Below are 14107 nucleotides of genomic sequence, written 5' to 3'. Positions count from 1 at the left end.
AAACAGATCACTACATTCAGTTCTTTGACTACCTAAGCACAGTTTGCTTGAATTCAACTCTTACATCTCTGCAATGGTCTTTCAATAAGCTTGCACACCTACAAGCAAGTGGAACTTACAACATACAACTACATACACAGCAGTAACAGAATTCAATTACTTTTGACCTTACCATTATAATCTAACATGCACTTTCAACACATTTGTAGCAGCTGAAATTGAGTAGCATTACTGAAGGCTGAGGTGAACAGTCACCATTGTTGAAATTAATTCTCTTTGAATTGCCCTCCAACTAATTGCGAAAAAAATTAACTTTGTTTTTACAAAAATATTTTGCCCTATATAACGTAACAGAATAATTCACCACCCACTGAAAACAATAGATAAAATATATTTTCAGAGCTTTTTTTTTGAACAAATCAGACACAAATCATCATGTTAATAGTTTAAAACCAGTTTTACTACATTTACAAATGTACATGTTATCAACAGTAACACCAAGAAAACTCTAAACTTGAAAAATAAATCAGTTACAGATAATTCAGGAATATATTAACAGTTATAAAATCATTAATACAGTAAGTAAAAATTAAATTTGCTCCCAACCCAGTATCCAACCTTCTGAAATCATCCAGGCCCTTCTTGTTCTGAGGCACCTCACTGAAATCCAAGGCTGAATAAACAAAATGGGTTTATAAAAGAATGAAACTGACATGACAATCTCTAAAAAAAAGATGAAATCATACAGATATGGGAGCAGGGTGCTCATGTATACAGCCAGGACAGCAGTGCAGAGAATCGTGAACAAACACATCACACTCCACACAAAATGCATTCTGGCATACTTTACATATATAAACCTGTGTGGAAAAGATAGAGAAACAAGTTAAATTAGAAGAAAATTACAGCACTACAGTACAGCAACAATTGTCTGACTATAACAGAGAACTATGACATGAGAAAAACTTCCCCAAGTATTTTTCTGGCCTTCAGAAAAATAGTCAACAGGATTATCTCTACTTGTCTTCTATATCTCAATGCAAGTTGCAATGCAGTTCAACATACTTACATTTTGATCTTTGATTTCTCCATGGCAGCCCTGACAGTACCTAGAAGAAAAATTGTGTTTTTTAACTGAAAAAAGTAACAAGATTATATACAGTGGTGTTAAAAAACATCTTAATCATACATAATAACCATTAATAGGAACCATTTCAGCCATTCAACTGGATACACAGGATAACTACTAATGGTAACTAGAAGCACTTTTTGCCAGAGGAGACCAAAAATCACAAAACATTCAAAAGTGTCTCCCACAGTATGAAAGCTACTGTTAGATATTCTTATATTATCACTACCACTATTATAGTTTATGTTATCACTATCACAAATATTACTTGCATACCTTTCTCCCTGATATTCTTCCAGTGGCATTTCCTGAAAGGCATCCAAAGGGAACAAGTGATGGTAAGATCGAGCCAGATGAGGTGCAGACACTAATGTAAGACCTGCAAATAAAAATACATTGTTATTATTATATGAGAAATCTTACAAGTAATGATTCTGTTTTGTTGAGATTTCTGACTAGAAGGTTTAAGTCAATCTTCAGAAGTATGTTTACAACACAGAGTTGAGAACTTAACAAGTTTCTCATCTTCATCTTAAAAACAAAACACAATCATAGAAGGGTCTTCCAATTAAATCTAGTTGCAGCATTCATCATTGGTAGTGATGATACTGCTGTATTAAATGACCAGTCAATATGGTGCCACACTACAAGGTAATACTGCAGCCTGCTAAAACACTGGCAAAGCATGCCATAGGCATATTTAAGCTAACACAGGTTTATGCTGGAGCATGAGCTAGCCCAAAATTCTTTGTCACCCACTCACACTTGAAATAAACTTTCAGAGTCTTGTTCTGTTCTCTTGCTGTCTGTTGCAGTTGTGGAGAATATCTTCCTGATATAAAGAATTTCTGAGTTACACTATTACCTTGCTGAAATGAAACTAATGTTGATAACAACATTTGGAAATCAAACTAGAACAAGATGATTCCAAACTATTTCATCCTGTTGCCAAATACAGTATCTTGATAAGACTTACCACGTTTTAGTCATATGCCTGTGGAAGTTAACAGGTGGATCGCTGTTCCTCACACAATACTAATACTACAAAAGATGTTAATCCATCCTCCTGCCCTCATTGAGCAGGAACAAGCACTACTGTTTGCAGTCTGTGAAGCTTTGGAAGGCTGAAGAGCTTTCTTTGATCCTGATTAAACAATGCAGTCACTCCCTCCATCATCCCCTCACTCCATCTGCCAACTCCTTTATGTTTATTTTCCCTGAAAACAACTCCTACTATTAAGGTGACTGCAAGCGATCATTTACAGACCTTGCAAGTAAATTTTGGTGTGTATAAACCTCTTTCAACATCCTTCATACAACAATCTCATCTCTTCCACAAATGTGAATGACAGCTTGTCAGTTACTTGGTCAATCCAAAACATCTGTTAGTCACTGATGTAAGGGTAGTAAAACACCTACAACTTACTATGTTTTGCTGTATTACTACAACGTATGCTCATTAGCAAGTGTTTCTGGTGTTCTTGCCTTTCTCTTCTATCATCACCTTGATCCCAGAAAGCGACAACAGCAACAATTGATATAACTGTTGCAAACATATATTCTATGCAATTTAACATAACAAGATACATTTATGCTCCATCTAGGCTCTTGTCAGTAACATTTTTGCACACACTCTGGAATTCAGAAACAGGCACATGAACAACAGGAGATTATTTACTGTTACCCGTATGATAAAGTTTTATCATTACAGGCACAGTCCCTTGTATGTACAGGAAAGACTCTTGTATGAAGCTGAAATTCCAGTACATGAATGAAGGCTTCTTAAGGTAGAACTGTCCTTTAATTGCTAAGTATAGTTTCATTTCTCCACCCCGTAACTCTTAATCACTAACACATAATGCATCTGCTCACTTTCTCTTGTTACTCACCACAGATTTTGCATTCCACAGGAAGTTCAGAGTATTTTGCTCTGCACTGGGGACAGAAGTACCCACCCAGTGTAAGACCTGGCTCACTGTTGTTTTCCAATTGCCTGGAACAAAGAAAGACAATCAAATATGTAAGAGAACAAACTGAAAAAATGTACGGTTCTCAAAACAAAGTTTTAGCAGTTACAGTAGCTTCTATACAACACTTTCAAGCATATGGAAGTGTCAGAAAACTACTAATATGGGTAAAATATCAGTAATCACATTTTCTTATGGAAACAGAACAAAGACCAGAATTTTCCCATGTAAAAGAGTCAATAAAACGTTAGAAAAAAAGGTACTCAAGACATCCGTATCAATATTCCTACTCGCCTGCCAACATCCTGTACTGACTGTAAGATGTACATCAGTACCTATTCTTTCAAAGAGCAGACAGTTTCCTTCTGAAAATTCAGACTCTCATATTATCCTTGAAGACTATGATTCCTTTCATTATGAGCACTGGCACACCAAGCAAACAAGGCCTCTGTTTTAAATTTTCCTTTTATGTCACCTCGGTAAATAAATAAAAAAACTTTATTACAGATAATACTCTTATTTATCATCATTGTATCTTTATACGGATATAAATATTTGAATTAAGAAATGCATTTAAAATTGGTAGTATGCATAAATGTACCAAAAAAAAAAGCTACTTACTATCTTAAAAAATTCTAAATACAAATTTTATAAAGCATATTTTAAAGAGATAACTATGGCCACATAGTGGATTGCAAATAAAAGCAAGATTTCAACCGAAAAGTCACAACACATTACTTGCTAGTCCTTTTTCATGTTATTTTGTGGTATTTTCACTGAAAATCAGATTTGCTAAATATGACTTGAATTCTAACCTAGAATTCTAATCAGTTCATTGAATTATAATCAAGTCTACTTACGCCATGCTAAAGGATGGCTTTGCATCTTGATCAGACAGGGAAGCAATAGTGTGCTGAGGAAAACCTGAAGAAAAAAAGTCTGATTTTAAACATAATAATAGTATTTCATTTTCTTATGGTAATGCAGAATTTCAAAGATTATCCTAAACACTTAATGAATCTCTTTTTTTTTGTTCATTGTTACAGGATGCAAGGCATTCTTAACAGGGAGCAAATTTTCCTAACAGTTTCTACATACATTCACCAACAAATCCTTTATTTTCCCCAGCTATAAAAAACAGAACAGCTTTTCATTAACTTTATATTAACTGAAACCCATTGGAGCAAGTTTCTGAATACCAATTAAAAAAGATGATGATGTGCAACAGTAGGAAAACAGAAAGGGCACTACAAGAATGCTTGCTTGAACAGTGATTTCTTATTAAGGCAAAAATAATAAGCATACGCCAAGAACATACTCTTCTTCCAAGTGCAGTTATGATGACAGACGAGACTATAGCACTTCATGGAGGCTGTAGAAGACACTGGTCTTTCTATGCCAATTTTTTTTTTTTTTTTTTTTTTTACAGATCATCTCAAATAGCCAGATTATTTTCACTACTTCTGTTTACGTTTTATCTCCAATGAGTAAATTGCTTCAGTACTTAAATCTATGTATAAATATATTCTTATCTATGAAAGTGCATGGATGAGAAATTAACGCTCTAACCAGTGGTACTAGTGTTGCTATTCTAGTTTAACTCCAGGCTTAATTTTATTGAGAAATACATCAGGAGAAGAAAAGGTACTTAATCCATTTGTTGAATGAAATGAATGAAAGACCACTACAACAGTGGTGCTAACAAACTACATACTATGTGTCCAAATAGAAGGGTCTTGCAGACAATTAACAGTTGCCTTGTGCAACCATTAACCTTCTGTAATGGCTGCCTTGTGCAGGGGTAAATACAGAGGGAGAACAAAATACAGTTTATCTTTTTTTTTTTTTAAACAAACAAACAAACAAACAAACAAAAAAACAAAAAACAAACAAACAAAAAAAACCCACTTTACATTCACACCAGTTACTATACAGGCAGTGTTATTTCACCTTACTTTTTCCAACTGCAGTTGTGTAATTTATCTTATTTTTTCTGATTTCTTTCAATGCTTATTACTTTGTAGGAATAATATTAAATAAATAAAAATCTACTTAGTAAAGTAAAAATTAAATTGAAAAAAGTGCAAAAAATTGAGCAAAATCATTTGTTTTGCTTTAAAACAGAGACAGAAAGGCAGAAAAAGACAGATTTACAGATCTTGCATCAGGACTGCAACAAAACCATATCCTACCCATTCGAATAAGGGAGCACTCAGAACTTGAACTGGCAGGTGGAGGACTAACATGATGCATTAGCAGTTCCTTATAATGACATTCATCTAAAATAACATGGTATGTTCCTGTCATGAGGAAAGAAATGCGTTACTCTCATATTATGACCAGGTAAGTAATGCAAACATATTCTACAAATAACAGAAAACAACAACATGTAAAAAGTCAAAAAAAAAATCTTAAAAAAATATGAAATATAATCTTGGAAATCCTTCTGAATAGAAGCTTTACAACTAATACATCAGCATGTTTACTTACAGGGCCCTTATTTTCTCCGACATTACGCTGTAGTAATTATACTGTAAGAGTTACTTTTTTAGTAACTGGTATTAACATGCTGCACTAAGTTCCACATCATACAGTTTTATAGGTAGAAGCCTGCTTTAAGACACATTTCTTCTCTCTACAGATATGTCTAGCAGCTTGTATTATTTCACTGAATACTGTACTTCACAGATTTGAGAAGCTTTTGTATTTTCTGCTAGCATGACAGAACACTCATGCTTTAATGCCAACATGCATTGAAGAAAATTACCAACTAATAACTTAATTTTGATTTTAAACTTTTTTTATTAGTATAACTGTAAAAGTTCAGATACATACCACCAGTTTCCCGGGCAAGTACTGTACAAACTCGAACTTCAGCACTTAGACCAATGATAGACACTCTAATCTTAACTGCTTTTAAACACTTCATGTGGAAAAAGAAAGAATAATCAAATTTGTATGCTGACCAGTAAAGGTTTGAAGTTTTCAACAAAAACTTATTGATGATGACACTGCAACCATCTGTTTTTAGTCTAACAGCTTGGAGGTTCAAAGTAGTAGTCAAACTTCACTTCTGTACCTTAATTAGATCATAGATGTTGGTTGGATCACATGTTGTCAGACTGCTGAAGACTATCAAAACCTCTCTGCTTGTATGTCCTGGCATGTGCCTAAAGAAAGTATATGGTTAACTGACTTCTGTACACCAAGCTATACATATGCTAAAGTTTGCAAGGACTTCAATGTACTAAAGTCAGAAGAAGACATGACAGGAAGTTGCCTATAAACTAAGAAAAACTTCGGTAAGCTCCTTTTGAGCACCAGAATTTCACTTTCTAAAACCCAAAACTTTCTCTAAGATACAAGATTTGATTAAGTCTAATTGTTACCTAATTGTTTGTGCTAATGTTTAAGTTATACTTACACTCTCACAGGTAAAATTAACCTCCAAACTTGGAAGACTTACTACAGTGTTGCTAACTTCTTAGAAATATCTGATCAGTTTATAGATGTAAACCTATTAACTCCTGTCTTTCTTCTTACTTCTTAATTGAAAACTCTCTTTCAGCTAGTCCTTCAGATCATTTCTGTGACATTGACTGCCAGTTTTATTCTGGTAATGTTTCTAGCTATAACTTACTTGATAAACATTCTTCTGCAAATGTTTTCTGATCTCAGTGATCTCACACAGCAAATAAAGTTTGTAAATCTAACTTACTTAAAAGTCTATCTTTCTGAAGTCTGTCAAAAACTTCTATCAGATTCAAACTTATTTATTTTACTGGTCTCTTACCATTATTAATCCCAAACTCTGCTGTCTCATACCTTAGCTCTCTAGTAAAAATTCACTGCAGGGTCTATCATCACTATATTTATACACAACCTAACATCAAAAACTTATTTCTAAAATATTGTTGCTTCCTGTAAGAAGCACATCTCTGAACAGAAATTGTGTTAGAAAGTTAAACATGCTATCATCCTACAAGTTAACAGTTAGTATTCTAAGAGGATGTAAAGCTACCTTTTAAAGACTCACACCAGTCCAATGCAAGAAACTACTTCTAAAGAACAAATACCAACAAACAAGAACAAACCAGAAAAACACAACAGCAAAAAATTGTCCTCTCAAAAATTCACGATCAGCATTATAATAACTATGGAAAACAAAAACAAAAGAGTTTACAAACTAACTTTAAAGTCTGCATGGCCAAATTTAGGGAATTATAAAGAGACGGCTCTCCATGGCAGTTCATATCCACTGCTTTCTTCAGAGCAGTTATGTGCTTTTTTGAGTTACCTGTGAGTGAATAAAACAGTTCAAAGTAACGTGTTAAAGGAATTTAAGTATTTAAACTTTGTATCTTATGATTAATGAATATATTTTATGAGTTTATAATATACTTGTACAGAAACAGTTTTCAAACTATGACTTCTAAGTCCATCCTTAGAATTAAACTTCATGGTCAGAACGTGGAAAACAATCTGTCAACAAAAAGACATTTACTCCAGAAATACTCCATTGTTAAAAACTTTAAGAAGCAAAAGAGGAAGAAAATCATTGTATATTGCTAAGCATTTCACATGAACAAAGAATCACAGTGAAAACTGCCTCACAAAGTGTTTCAATAGTGGCAGAACTCATTTTACTCTGTTAACCTCAAAGTAACTTTAAGCATTACGGAATTCTCCGACTCTTCAATAAAGTTGCTCCAGTTTTAAAGGTTGATAAAAAGACAAGATTTAAAACTACATTTCTGAAAACACATAGCTTGCTAGCGACAGAAGGCAGGAACTCAAGAAACCTTGCTTTATAACATCCTGTCAAATCTCAAGGAATGCACAGATGTCAACAAATACAAAATTAATCAACGGGTTGCAAAATTAACTATACTGACAACAGCTCTGAAGTTTTTACAAAAGATACCACCTCCCTACCTGAAAGTTCTGTCATTTTTTCAGCTCTTTTACTCTTGGTTACAATTAAGCCCATCTGGAGAGTGAAACAAAAAGACAGACCTTTTCTTAATGAGTTTAAAAATACATTGATTTACATCTCTGCTATGTTTTGCTTCGTACTTCTTTATAGATCAACAATTATTTAACTACACAGGTTTTCCTGAACATGTAACAGCAACACCACAACACTATGGATCAGTTAACACATTTTCCTGTAACTTCAATTTACTTTTACAACAAGGCACTTTTTTTTCTTTTATTTTCTTTCTTTTTTTTTTTTTTTTTTTTAATTCCAAATATCTGAAGTAATATAATTGAGACTTCTGTGTTCGATTTATGTTTAGGAATGTATGGAAAGAATACATAAATTCTTATTTCCACTAGTTCTTGCAAAACCAAGAATTTCATTAGACTGATCATAAAAGAGTGGAAAGTAACCTAGCAACTGAAAAGTTTACTAATAATAATTTTTTAAAAACAGATTTCTGTTACCTGTTTCTTGCATGGCTGTACTCACCTGACTAATAGGATTTTGGTCAAAGTACTCTTCAACAAAATATTCCAGTAACTATAAAGAAAAACCGAGACTGTTTTTCTTTACACACAGTAAAGTTATACAGTTAATACAGTAATACAGTTAATACAGTTTTGCTTCACATATACCTAAGTAATTTGTACCTGCAAAACATTCAGTATTGTTATTTTTTTTAAAGAGGAATAAGCCCATCCCTTCCACTGTCCTCCTTTTGCCCAAGCATTTCCACCCTTCTCCTTCGTAATTTTTTATTCCTATCCTTTACTTTGTAAAGCAAATTTGCTTTATATGCTGCAGCTCTAGATCAGTGTTTATTCAAACAGACGTTTAAGATATACTAAAAAGCATAAATCTGTACAAAATCTACAAAACTCAGAGTTTAGTGGTTTGTATTACGACTTTCTCTAACAACACTGCAAACACAGTTCGAGCCCTCTACAGTCTGAACTAGCAATCCAAATCCTGTCTAAAATCCATCCAAATCAGAATTTATGAAAACACTATGGTAAGAAAAAAAAAAATTTAAATGTATAATGAAAGCGTGTTTGATCTTCCATCCATTATTACACACAACATTTTATCTTAGCTTCCACACTGCAGAAGTGTTTTGCTGTTTCTGCTGTACAGAAGTACTCCTGCAAGGCACACTAATGCCATACAGCTTTTGCTATTCAAAAAAAACAAAGCCAAACTGCCCAAGGAAAGTTATAGGTTAGCAACAGAGACAAGGGAAATAAACAGTAGGGATGAGAGGAGAGATGAGGATATGTTAAAACAAACAAACAAACAAAAAAAAAACACAATTGCAAGAGACTGCCTTTCTTTTAAACGCAAGATGAAATTGATTTACATAGAAACAGTAGATTAATAAAGAGAAAAATTTTCTGTATGGAAATACCTTCAAAGTGCAGGTGAGTCTGTTTGGTTTTAAATCCTGGTCCTCCATAGTCCTTGATCCATCAACAACCACATAAAGGTGACGCATCTGCATTATTGACATAAAACGTTAATTCTACATCAGGTTCACATTTTAACAGAAGGATCAAGTTTTACTGCTCACAGAACAGATATTTAAATGTACTGTTCATTATTTTATTTACTCAGAAAAGCAACAACTTCCTCCTTCAAACAGGGAAAATTTAGAATACGGAGCTGAACCACTATTTTTAGGACTATGCCCTAAACAACTGAAAAAATTCATGCATTTTTCCATTTCTCCTTTGAAATGAAACAAAAGTCCATCTTGAAAAACACCCACCACTCTCTATCTCTGAAAATAAGCGACAAAATAAGCATAGTTTGCACCCATTTAATCTCTTTATGTAAGACTTCAGACGCATCATGCAATAATGTCATCTACAACTCCTTAAAATTACACAGGTTTTTCACATGGAGAAAACTCAATATAGCAAGCATATGCAACCTGACTGCAGCCACAGAGCACACCTTCACACCCTGATACAGCAGCGAACACATCAGACCTCAATCACTAAAACTACTGATGCTTTACACCCCCTGCTGCCACTGAGCACGCAAAAAGCATTTAGAAAAGACTGCATGATGGAGAACGCAAACTTCGGTCTCAAGCAAATTAAGTCAGCAAAAGTTACTTCTGTTTAGGCATACCACCTCTACTCAGGCAGTTCTGGACTCAGGACAGTCAAGGGTAAGACATTAACATACCATTCCCAGTCGAACTTGTCCATGGTGTTCGTGGAGTCTATTAAAACACACAGAAAGTTACATAAGCTGCAAGTGAATGGATAGTGCAGTGCCTAAAACAAATCCAATACTGGAGTTTGGGCAAATATAAAGCAACCATAAACCATGGACACTTATTTCCATTGAAAAAAAGATGAAATTATAAAGTCAACCATTAATTATAAATGGATTTCATGCCTCTCAAAAAATAAAAATAAGAATACAGTTATTGTCATGAGCTTTAATTCTGAATGTTTTACGTGGCGTTGAGTATTTTAATGCAACCAGGAACAAAACAAACTCAGACTTTATCTAACAGCTTTTCTGAGAAGTTTAAGCAAAAATCTGCCGCCATCATACCAACAAACAGCTTGAAACATGTTTTGTATATTAAAAAACCTTTGAAGGGTTTTCTCTCATCAGTCCAACTACTGCAATCACAGAATGCCCAGGTTGGAAGGGACCTTGAGGATCATCCAGTTCCAACTCCCCTGCCATACGCAGAGATGCCACCCACTAGATCAGGCTGCTCAGGGACTCATCCAGCCTGGTCTTGAACACCTCCAGGGATGGGGCACCCGCAGCCTCTCCAGGCAACCTGTTCCAGTGCCTTACCGCCCCCTGTGTGAAGGATTTCCTCCTAATGTCTAAATGTCTAAAACTACCTTCTTTTAGTTTAAGACCGTACCCCCTTATCTTATCATTATCTACCCCAGTAGTGATTCCTCCTCCAGCTTTTTTACAAGCCTTAGGTACTGAAAGCATTAGGTACTTTTTTTTTTTTTAATTATTATTATTTTTACAAGCATTACGTACCGAAAGGCTGCAATGGGGTCTCCCTGGATCCCTCCCTTCTGCAGGCTGAGTGTCCCCATCCCTCTCAGCCCTTTTCCACAGGATGGCAATCACGAAGCTTTACAGTGTTCCCCCAGAGCAAGCCCTGACCTTCCTGCTAGCACACATCCGAAACTATTTCTTCTCCTTCCCAGGCTCTGTCACATCAGCTGAAGGTGCAAGGCCAAATGCAGTCTGCCAGCCACGCTGACACCACCGGCCGACGGGGGCCAAAGCGAAAGCAGCGCTGCAGGCGCTGTACCTTTTCCTCTTCGCCTTGAACAGGATGTCCTCGATGGTTGCCTTCAGCGATCCCGACTCGTCCTCCTTCAGGATCTCCCTGCACGAAAACAGCCGCTGCCTCAGCACCGGGGGGGCCTCCCCCGTGCTCCCCGGGGCTGAGCAGGCAGGGCAGGGGAAGGGAGGCAGCACCCGCACCCACCATGTTCTCTCGTAGCCTCCTTCCCAGCGCTTGGTCCTTTCGGGCTCCTCATCCATGGCGGCGGCGGCGGCGCTGCCCTGACACCCCCGTGGGCACGGCTGCCGCCGGCTGAGGCTCCTCGGCGGGGCGGGACGAGGGGGCTGCGGCGACGGGAGGGGACCCGAGGGTGCCCCGGGGACGGGTGCGGGCCCCGCCGCTCCTCACGCTGCGCCCGCCGCCGCCCTCCGGCCGCGCACGGAAGCGCCTCCCCGCTCCCCTCCGCCACGGTGCCGCCGACAAGCCCCGCCGGCCGCCGGCCGCGCCTCGCAGCCGCCGTTCCGGGAGATCACTCGGCAGTCGTCATCACGGGCAAAAGCAGACTCAGCGTGGGGACATTAAGTTTATTAGCTATTACTAGCAAGCTAGTGCAGTGAGAAACTAAAAGCAAAGTACAAACGCATTCCCACCATCCAGCTTCATCCAGCATTCCACTCTTCTCACCATCCAGCTCCCCCCCGACCGGTGCAGGGGAACAGGGAATGGAGGCTGCAGTCAGTCTGTAGCGCTTCATCTTCGTCGCTGCTTCACTTTCTGACCCTTCTCCCCGTGGGGTCCCTCCCAGGGATGCCGTCCTTCCCGAACTGAGCCTGCGGGGGCTGCCCACAGGCAGCAGCTGCTCAAGCACTGCTCCCACACGGCTCCGTCCCACTGGGTCCATCCATCCCCCAGGAGCAAACTGCTCAGCACGGGTCCCCACGGGTGGGCGGCAGCTCCCCCCAGACCCCCTGCTCCTGCGTGGGCTCCTCTCCAGGGGCTGCAGCTCCGGCCCGGGGCCTGCTCCTGCAGGGGCTCTCCATGGGCCGCAGCCTCCTCCAGGCCACATCCACCTGCTCCACCGGGGGCTCCTCCACCCATGGGGGGGGCTGCAGTGTGGAGATCTGCTCCATGTGGGACCCATGGGCTGCAGGAGGACAGCCTGCTCCACCAGGGGCCTCTCCCTGCACAGCCCACAGGGGAACTGCTGCTGCCTGCCTGCAGCACCTCCTGCCCTCCTGCTGCACTGCCTGTGGGGGCTGCAGGGCTGGCTCTCAGCCCTCTCACCCAGCTGCTGTTGCAGGAAAGTTCTTTCTCTTCCTTAAATCTCTTCTCCAAGAGGCACAAACATCACTTACTGGCTTGGCTCCAGTCAGCAGTGGGTCCGTTTGGAGCCAGCTGAAACTGCCCCTTATCTAACATGGGGCAGCTTCACAAAGGCCACCTGTGCAGCCCCCCTGCTGCCAAAACCTTGCCATGTACAGCCAGTACAACAGCCAGCTCCCAGTTGCATTCTAAAAGCACGCTGGGATGTTGAGATTCCGCAGCACGGGTATGCTTTTTGCTCCCACGTTAATTGCACATGATGTAGCTGTTCACTACTTACTATTTAAAACCCCAGTCCCTATCCCTGTCTGGTTTTAAAAATGTGAGTACCAGCTGATTTCTCTCATCCCCAAAATGCCAGTTCTCTTCTGCTTGTAAGAAATACAGCCCATTGTATATTTAAGCTTCTCTTTGTTAAGTGAATGGAGGCAGTTTAGTGATGATCTGCTGCTGCTGCTGCTTAGAGACCTCCTTCAGACCACCCATCTCACTGGAAGCAGGAAAGTAAAAGTTTTTTTTTCAAGGACTGTAGTATTCTGTGTGGAGTTTCTTATGTGTTACTCATTTAGTAGCAGGTAATTTCACAATGAAGCATTTGTGTTGGAACACAAGTGGAAATATACATTTTTATGAAATTAAAACTGGATTTTTGGGCGTTACTCTTCTGCCAAATGTGGTAGAAACAGTCCAAAGTACTGAGAAGTGAAAGTACTGAGAAGTTGCACACAATTGCTCTTATACTATGTGATCCATTGGAAACTAGTCTCAAGTTGATACTCAGCCAGATGACAGTGAGGATTAGCAAGGTGAACAACTCAAGTGGCTTTGGGAGTATCGGGTTGTGAACTGGGTGGATGGAGGGTTGGGCAGTAATTACATTACTTGACCTTCAGCCATCTAGCGTTCCTCTGAATGGTTCTGGCAGGAATTTTCTCAGGGAGAGCAGAAACATATTTTGATATAGCATCCCTTATCTTTAATGAGATTTGTTTATTTGTTTATTGGGTGGTCCTTTAGGCACCCAGGAGTTGGACTCAATGATCCTTTTCAACTCACATATTCTATGATCCTATTATCATTCAAGTTTCTTTTACATTTATCATTTGTCTCTTTTGCAAGCATACAATTAACTCCAAGGGCCGGGATAATGGTTAAAGAGACTGAATGATAGAAGAAAACCTCTTCAGTTCATATCCAACAGCTGTTGACATCACAGATTACAGCAGAAGTGCTTTTAGATATTGATTAATGTACTGGTCATGATACTGAACTGGATGAGTTCTAACCATACATACCAATGTGACCTTGAAAAGGTTTATTTTTTGTCTATAAATACCATAGTGGTACACCAGAAGATGGTGTAATGTAGGAGGAATTAGAGATGAAAACTTCCTAAAGCTTTTTATTTTCACTTGCTTTTCAAG

At 38.5% G+C, this 14107-nt stretch overlaps 1 protein-coding gene across 2 annotated transcripts; it reads right to left on the bottom strand.

The window, feature by feature from the left end:
• Positions 1-603: 603 nt before the first annotated feature.
• Positions 604-11779, bottom strand: GTF2H2 (general transcription factor IIH subunit 2). Of its 2 annotated transcripts, XM_084305683.1 has the most exons (15): positions 11565-11779; positions 11385-11462; positions 10271-10307; positions 9486-9572; positions 8570-8620; positions 8032-8086; positions 7288-7393; positions 6176-6266; positions 5932-6019; positions 5289-5396; positions 3957-4020; positions 3019-3122; positions 1406-1508; positions 1070-1109; positions 604-860 (listed from the first exon to the last, which is right to left on the bottom strand). In XM_084305683.1, exons 1-15 carry the CDS (start codon positions 11618-11620, stop codon positions 741-743), a joined length of 1188 nt encoding a protein of 395 aa, XP_084161809.1. In that variant the 5' UTR covers positions 11621-11779; the 3' UTR covers positions 604-740. The 2 variants fall into 2 exon arrangements, with proteins under 2 accessions (XP_084161809.1, XP_084161810.1); XM_084305684.1 differs by lacking the exons at positions 11385-11462; positions 11565-11779 and adding an exon at positions 11105-11160.
• Positions 11780-14107: the final 2328 nt, after the last annotated feature.

Source organism: Netta rufina (assembly GCF_964035555.1).
Source record: "Netta rufina genome assembly, chromosome: Z".
Lineage (NCBI taxonomy): Eukaryota > Metazoa > Chordata > Aves > Anseriformes > Anatidae > Netta > Netta rufina.
This window is presented reverse-complemented; position numbering and strand designations above follow the sequence as displayed.

Coding starts and splice junctions, on each gene's coding strand:
- GTF2H2 (XM_084305683.1), bottom strand. CDS start 11,620: ATGGATGAGGAGCCCGAAAGGACCAAGCGCTGGGAAGGAGGCTACGAG. Junction 7,394..8,031: donor AAAAATGACAGAACTTTCAG/GTAGGGAGGTGG, acceptor ATTCACTCACAG/GTAACTCAAAAAAGCACATA. Junction 6,267..7,287: donor TTGGCCATGCAGACTTTAAA/GTTAGTTTGTAA, acceptor TACTTTCTTTAG/GCACATGCCAGGACATACAA.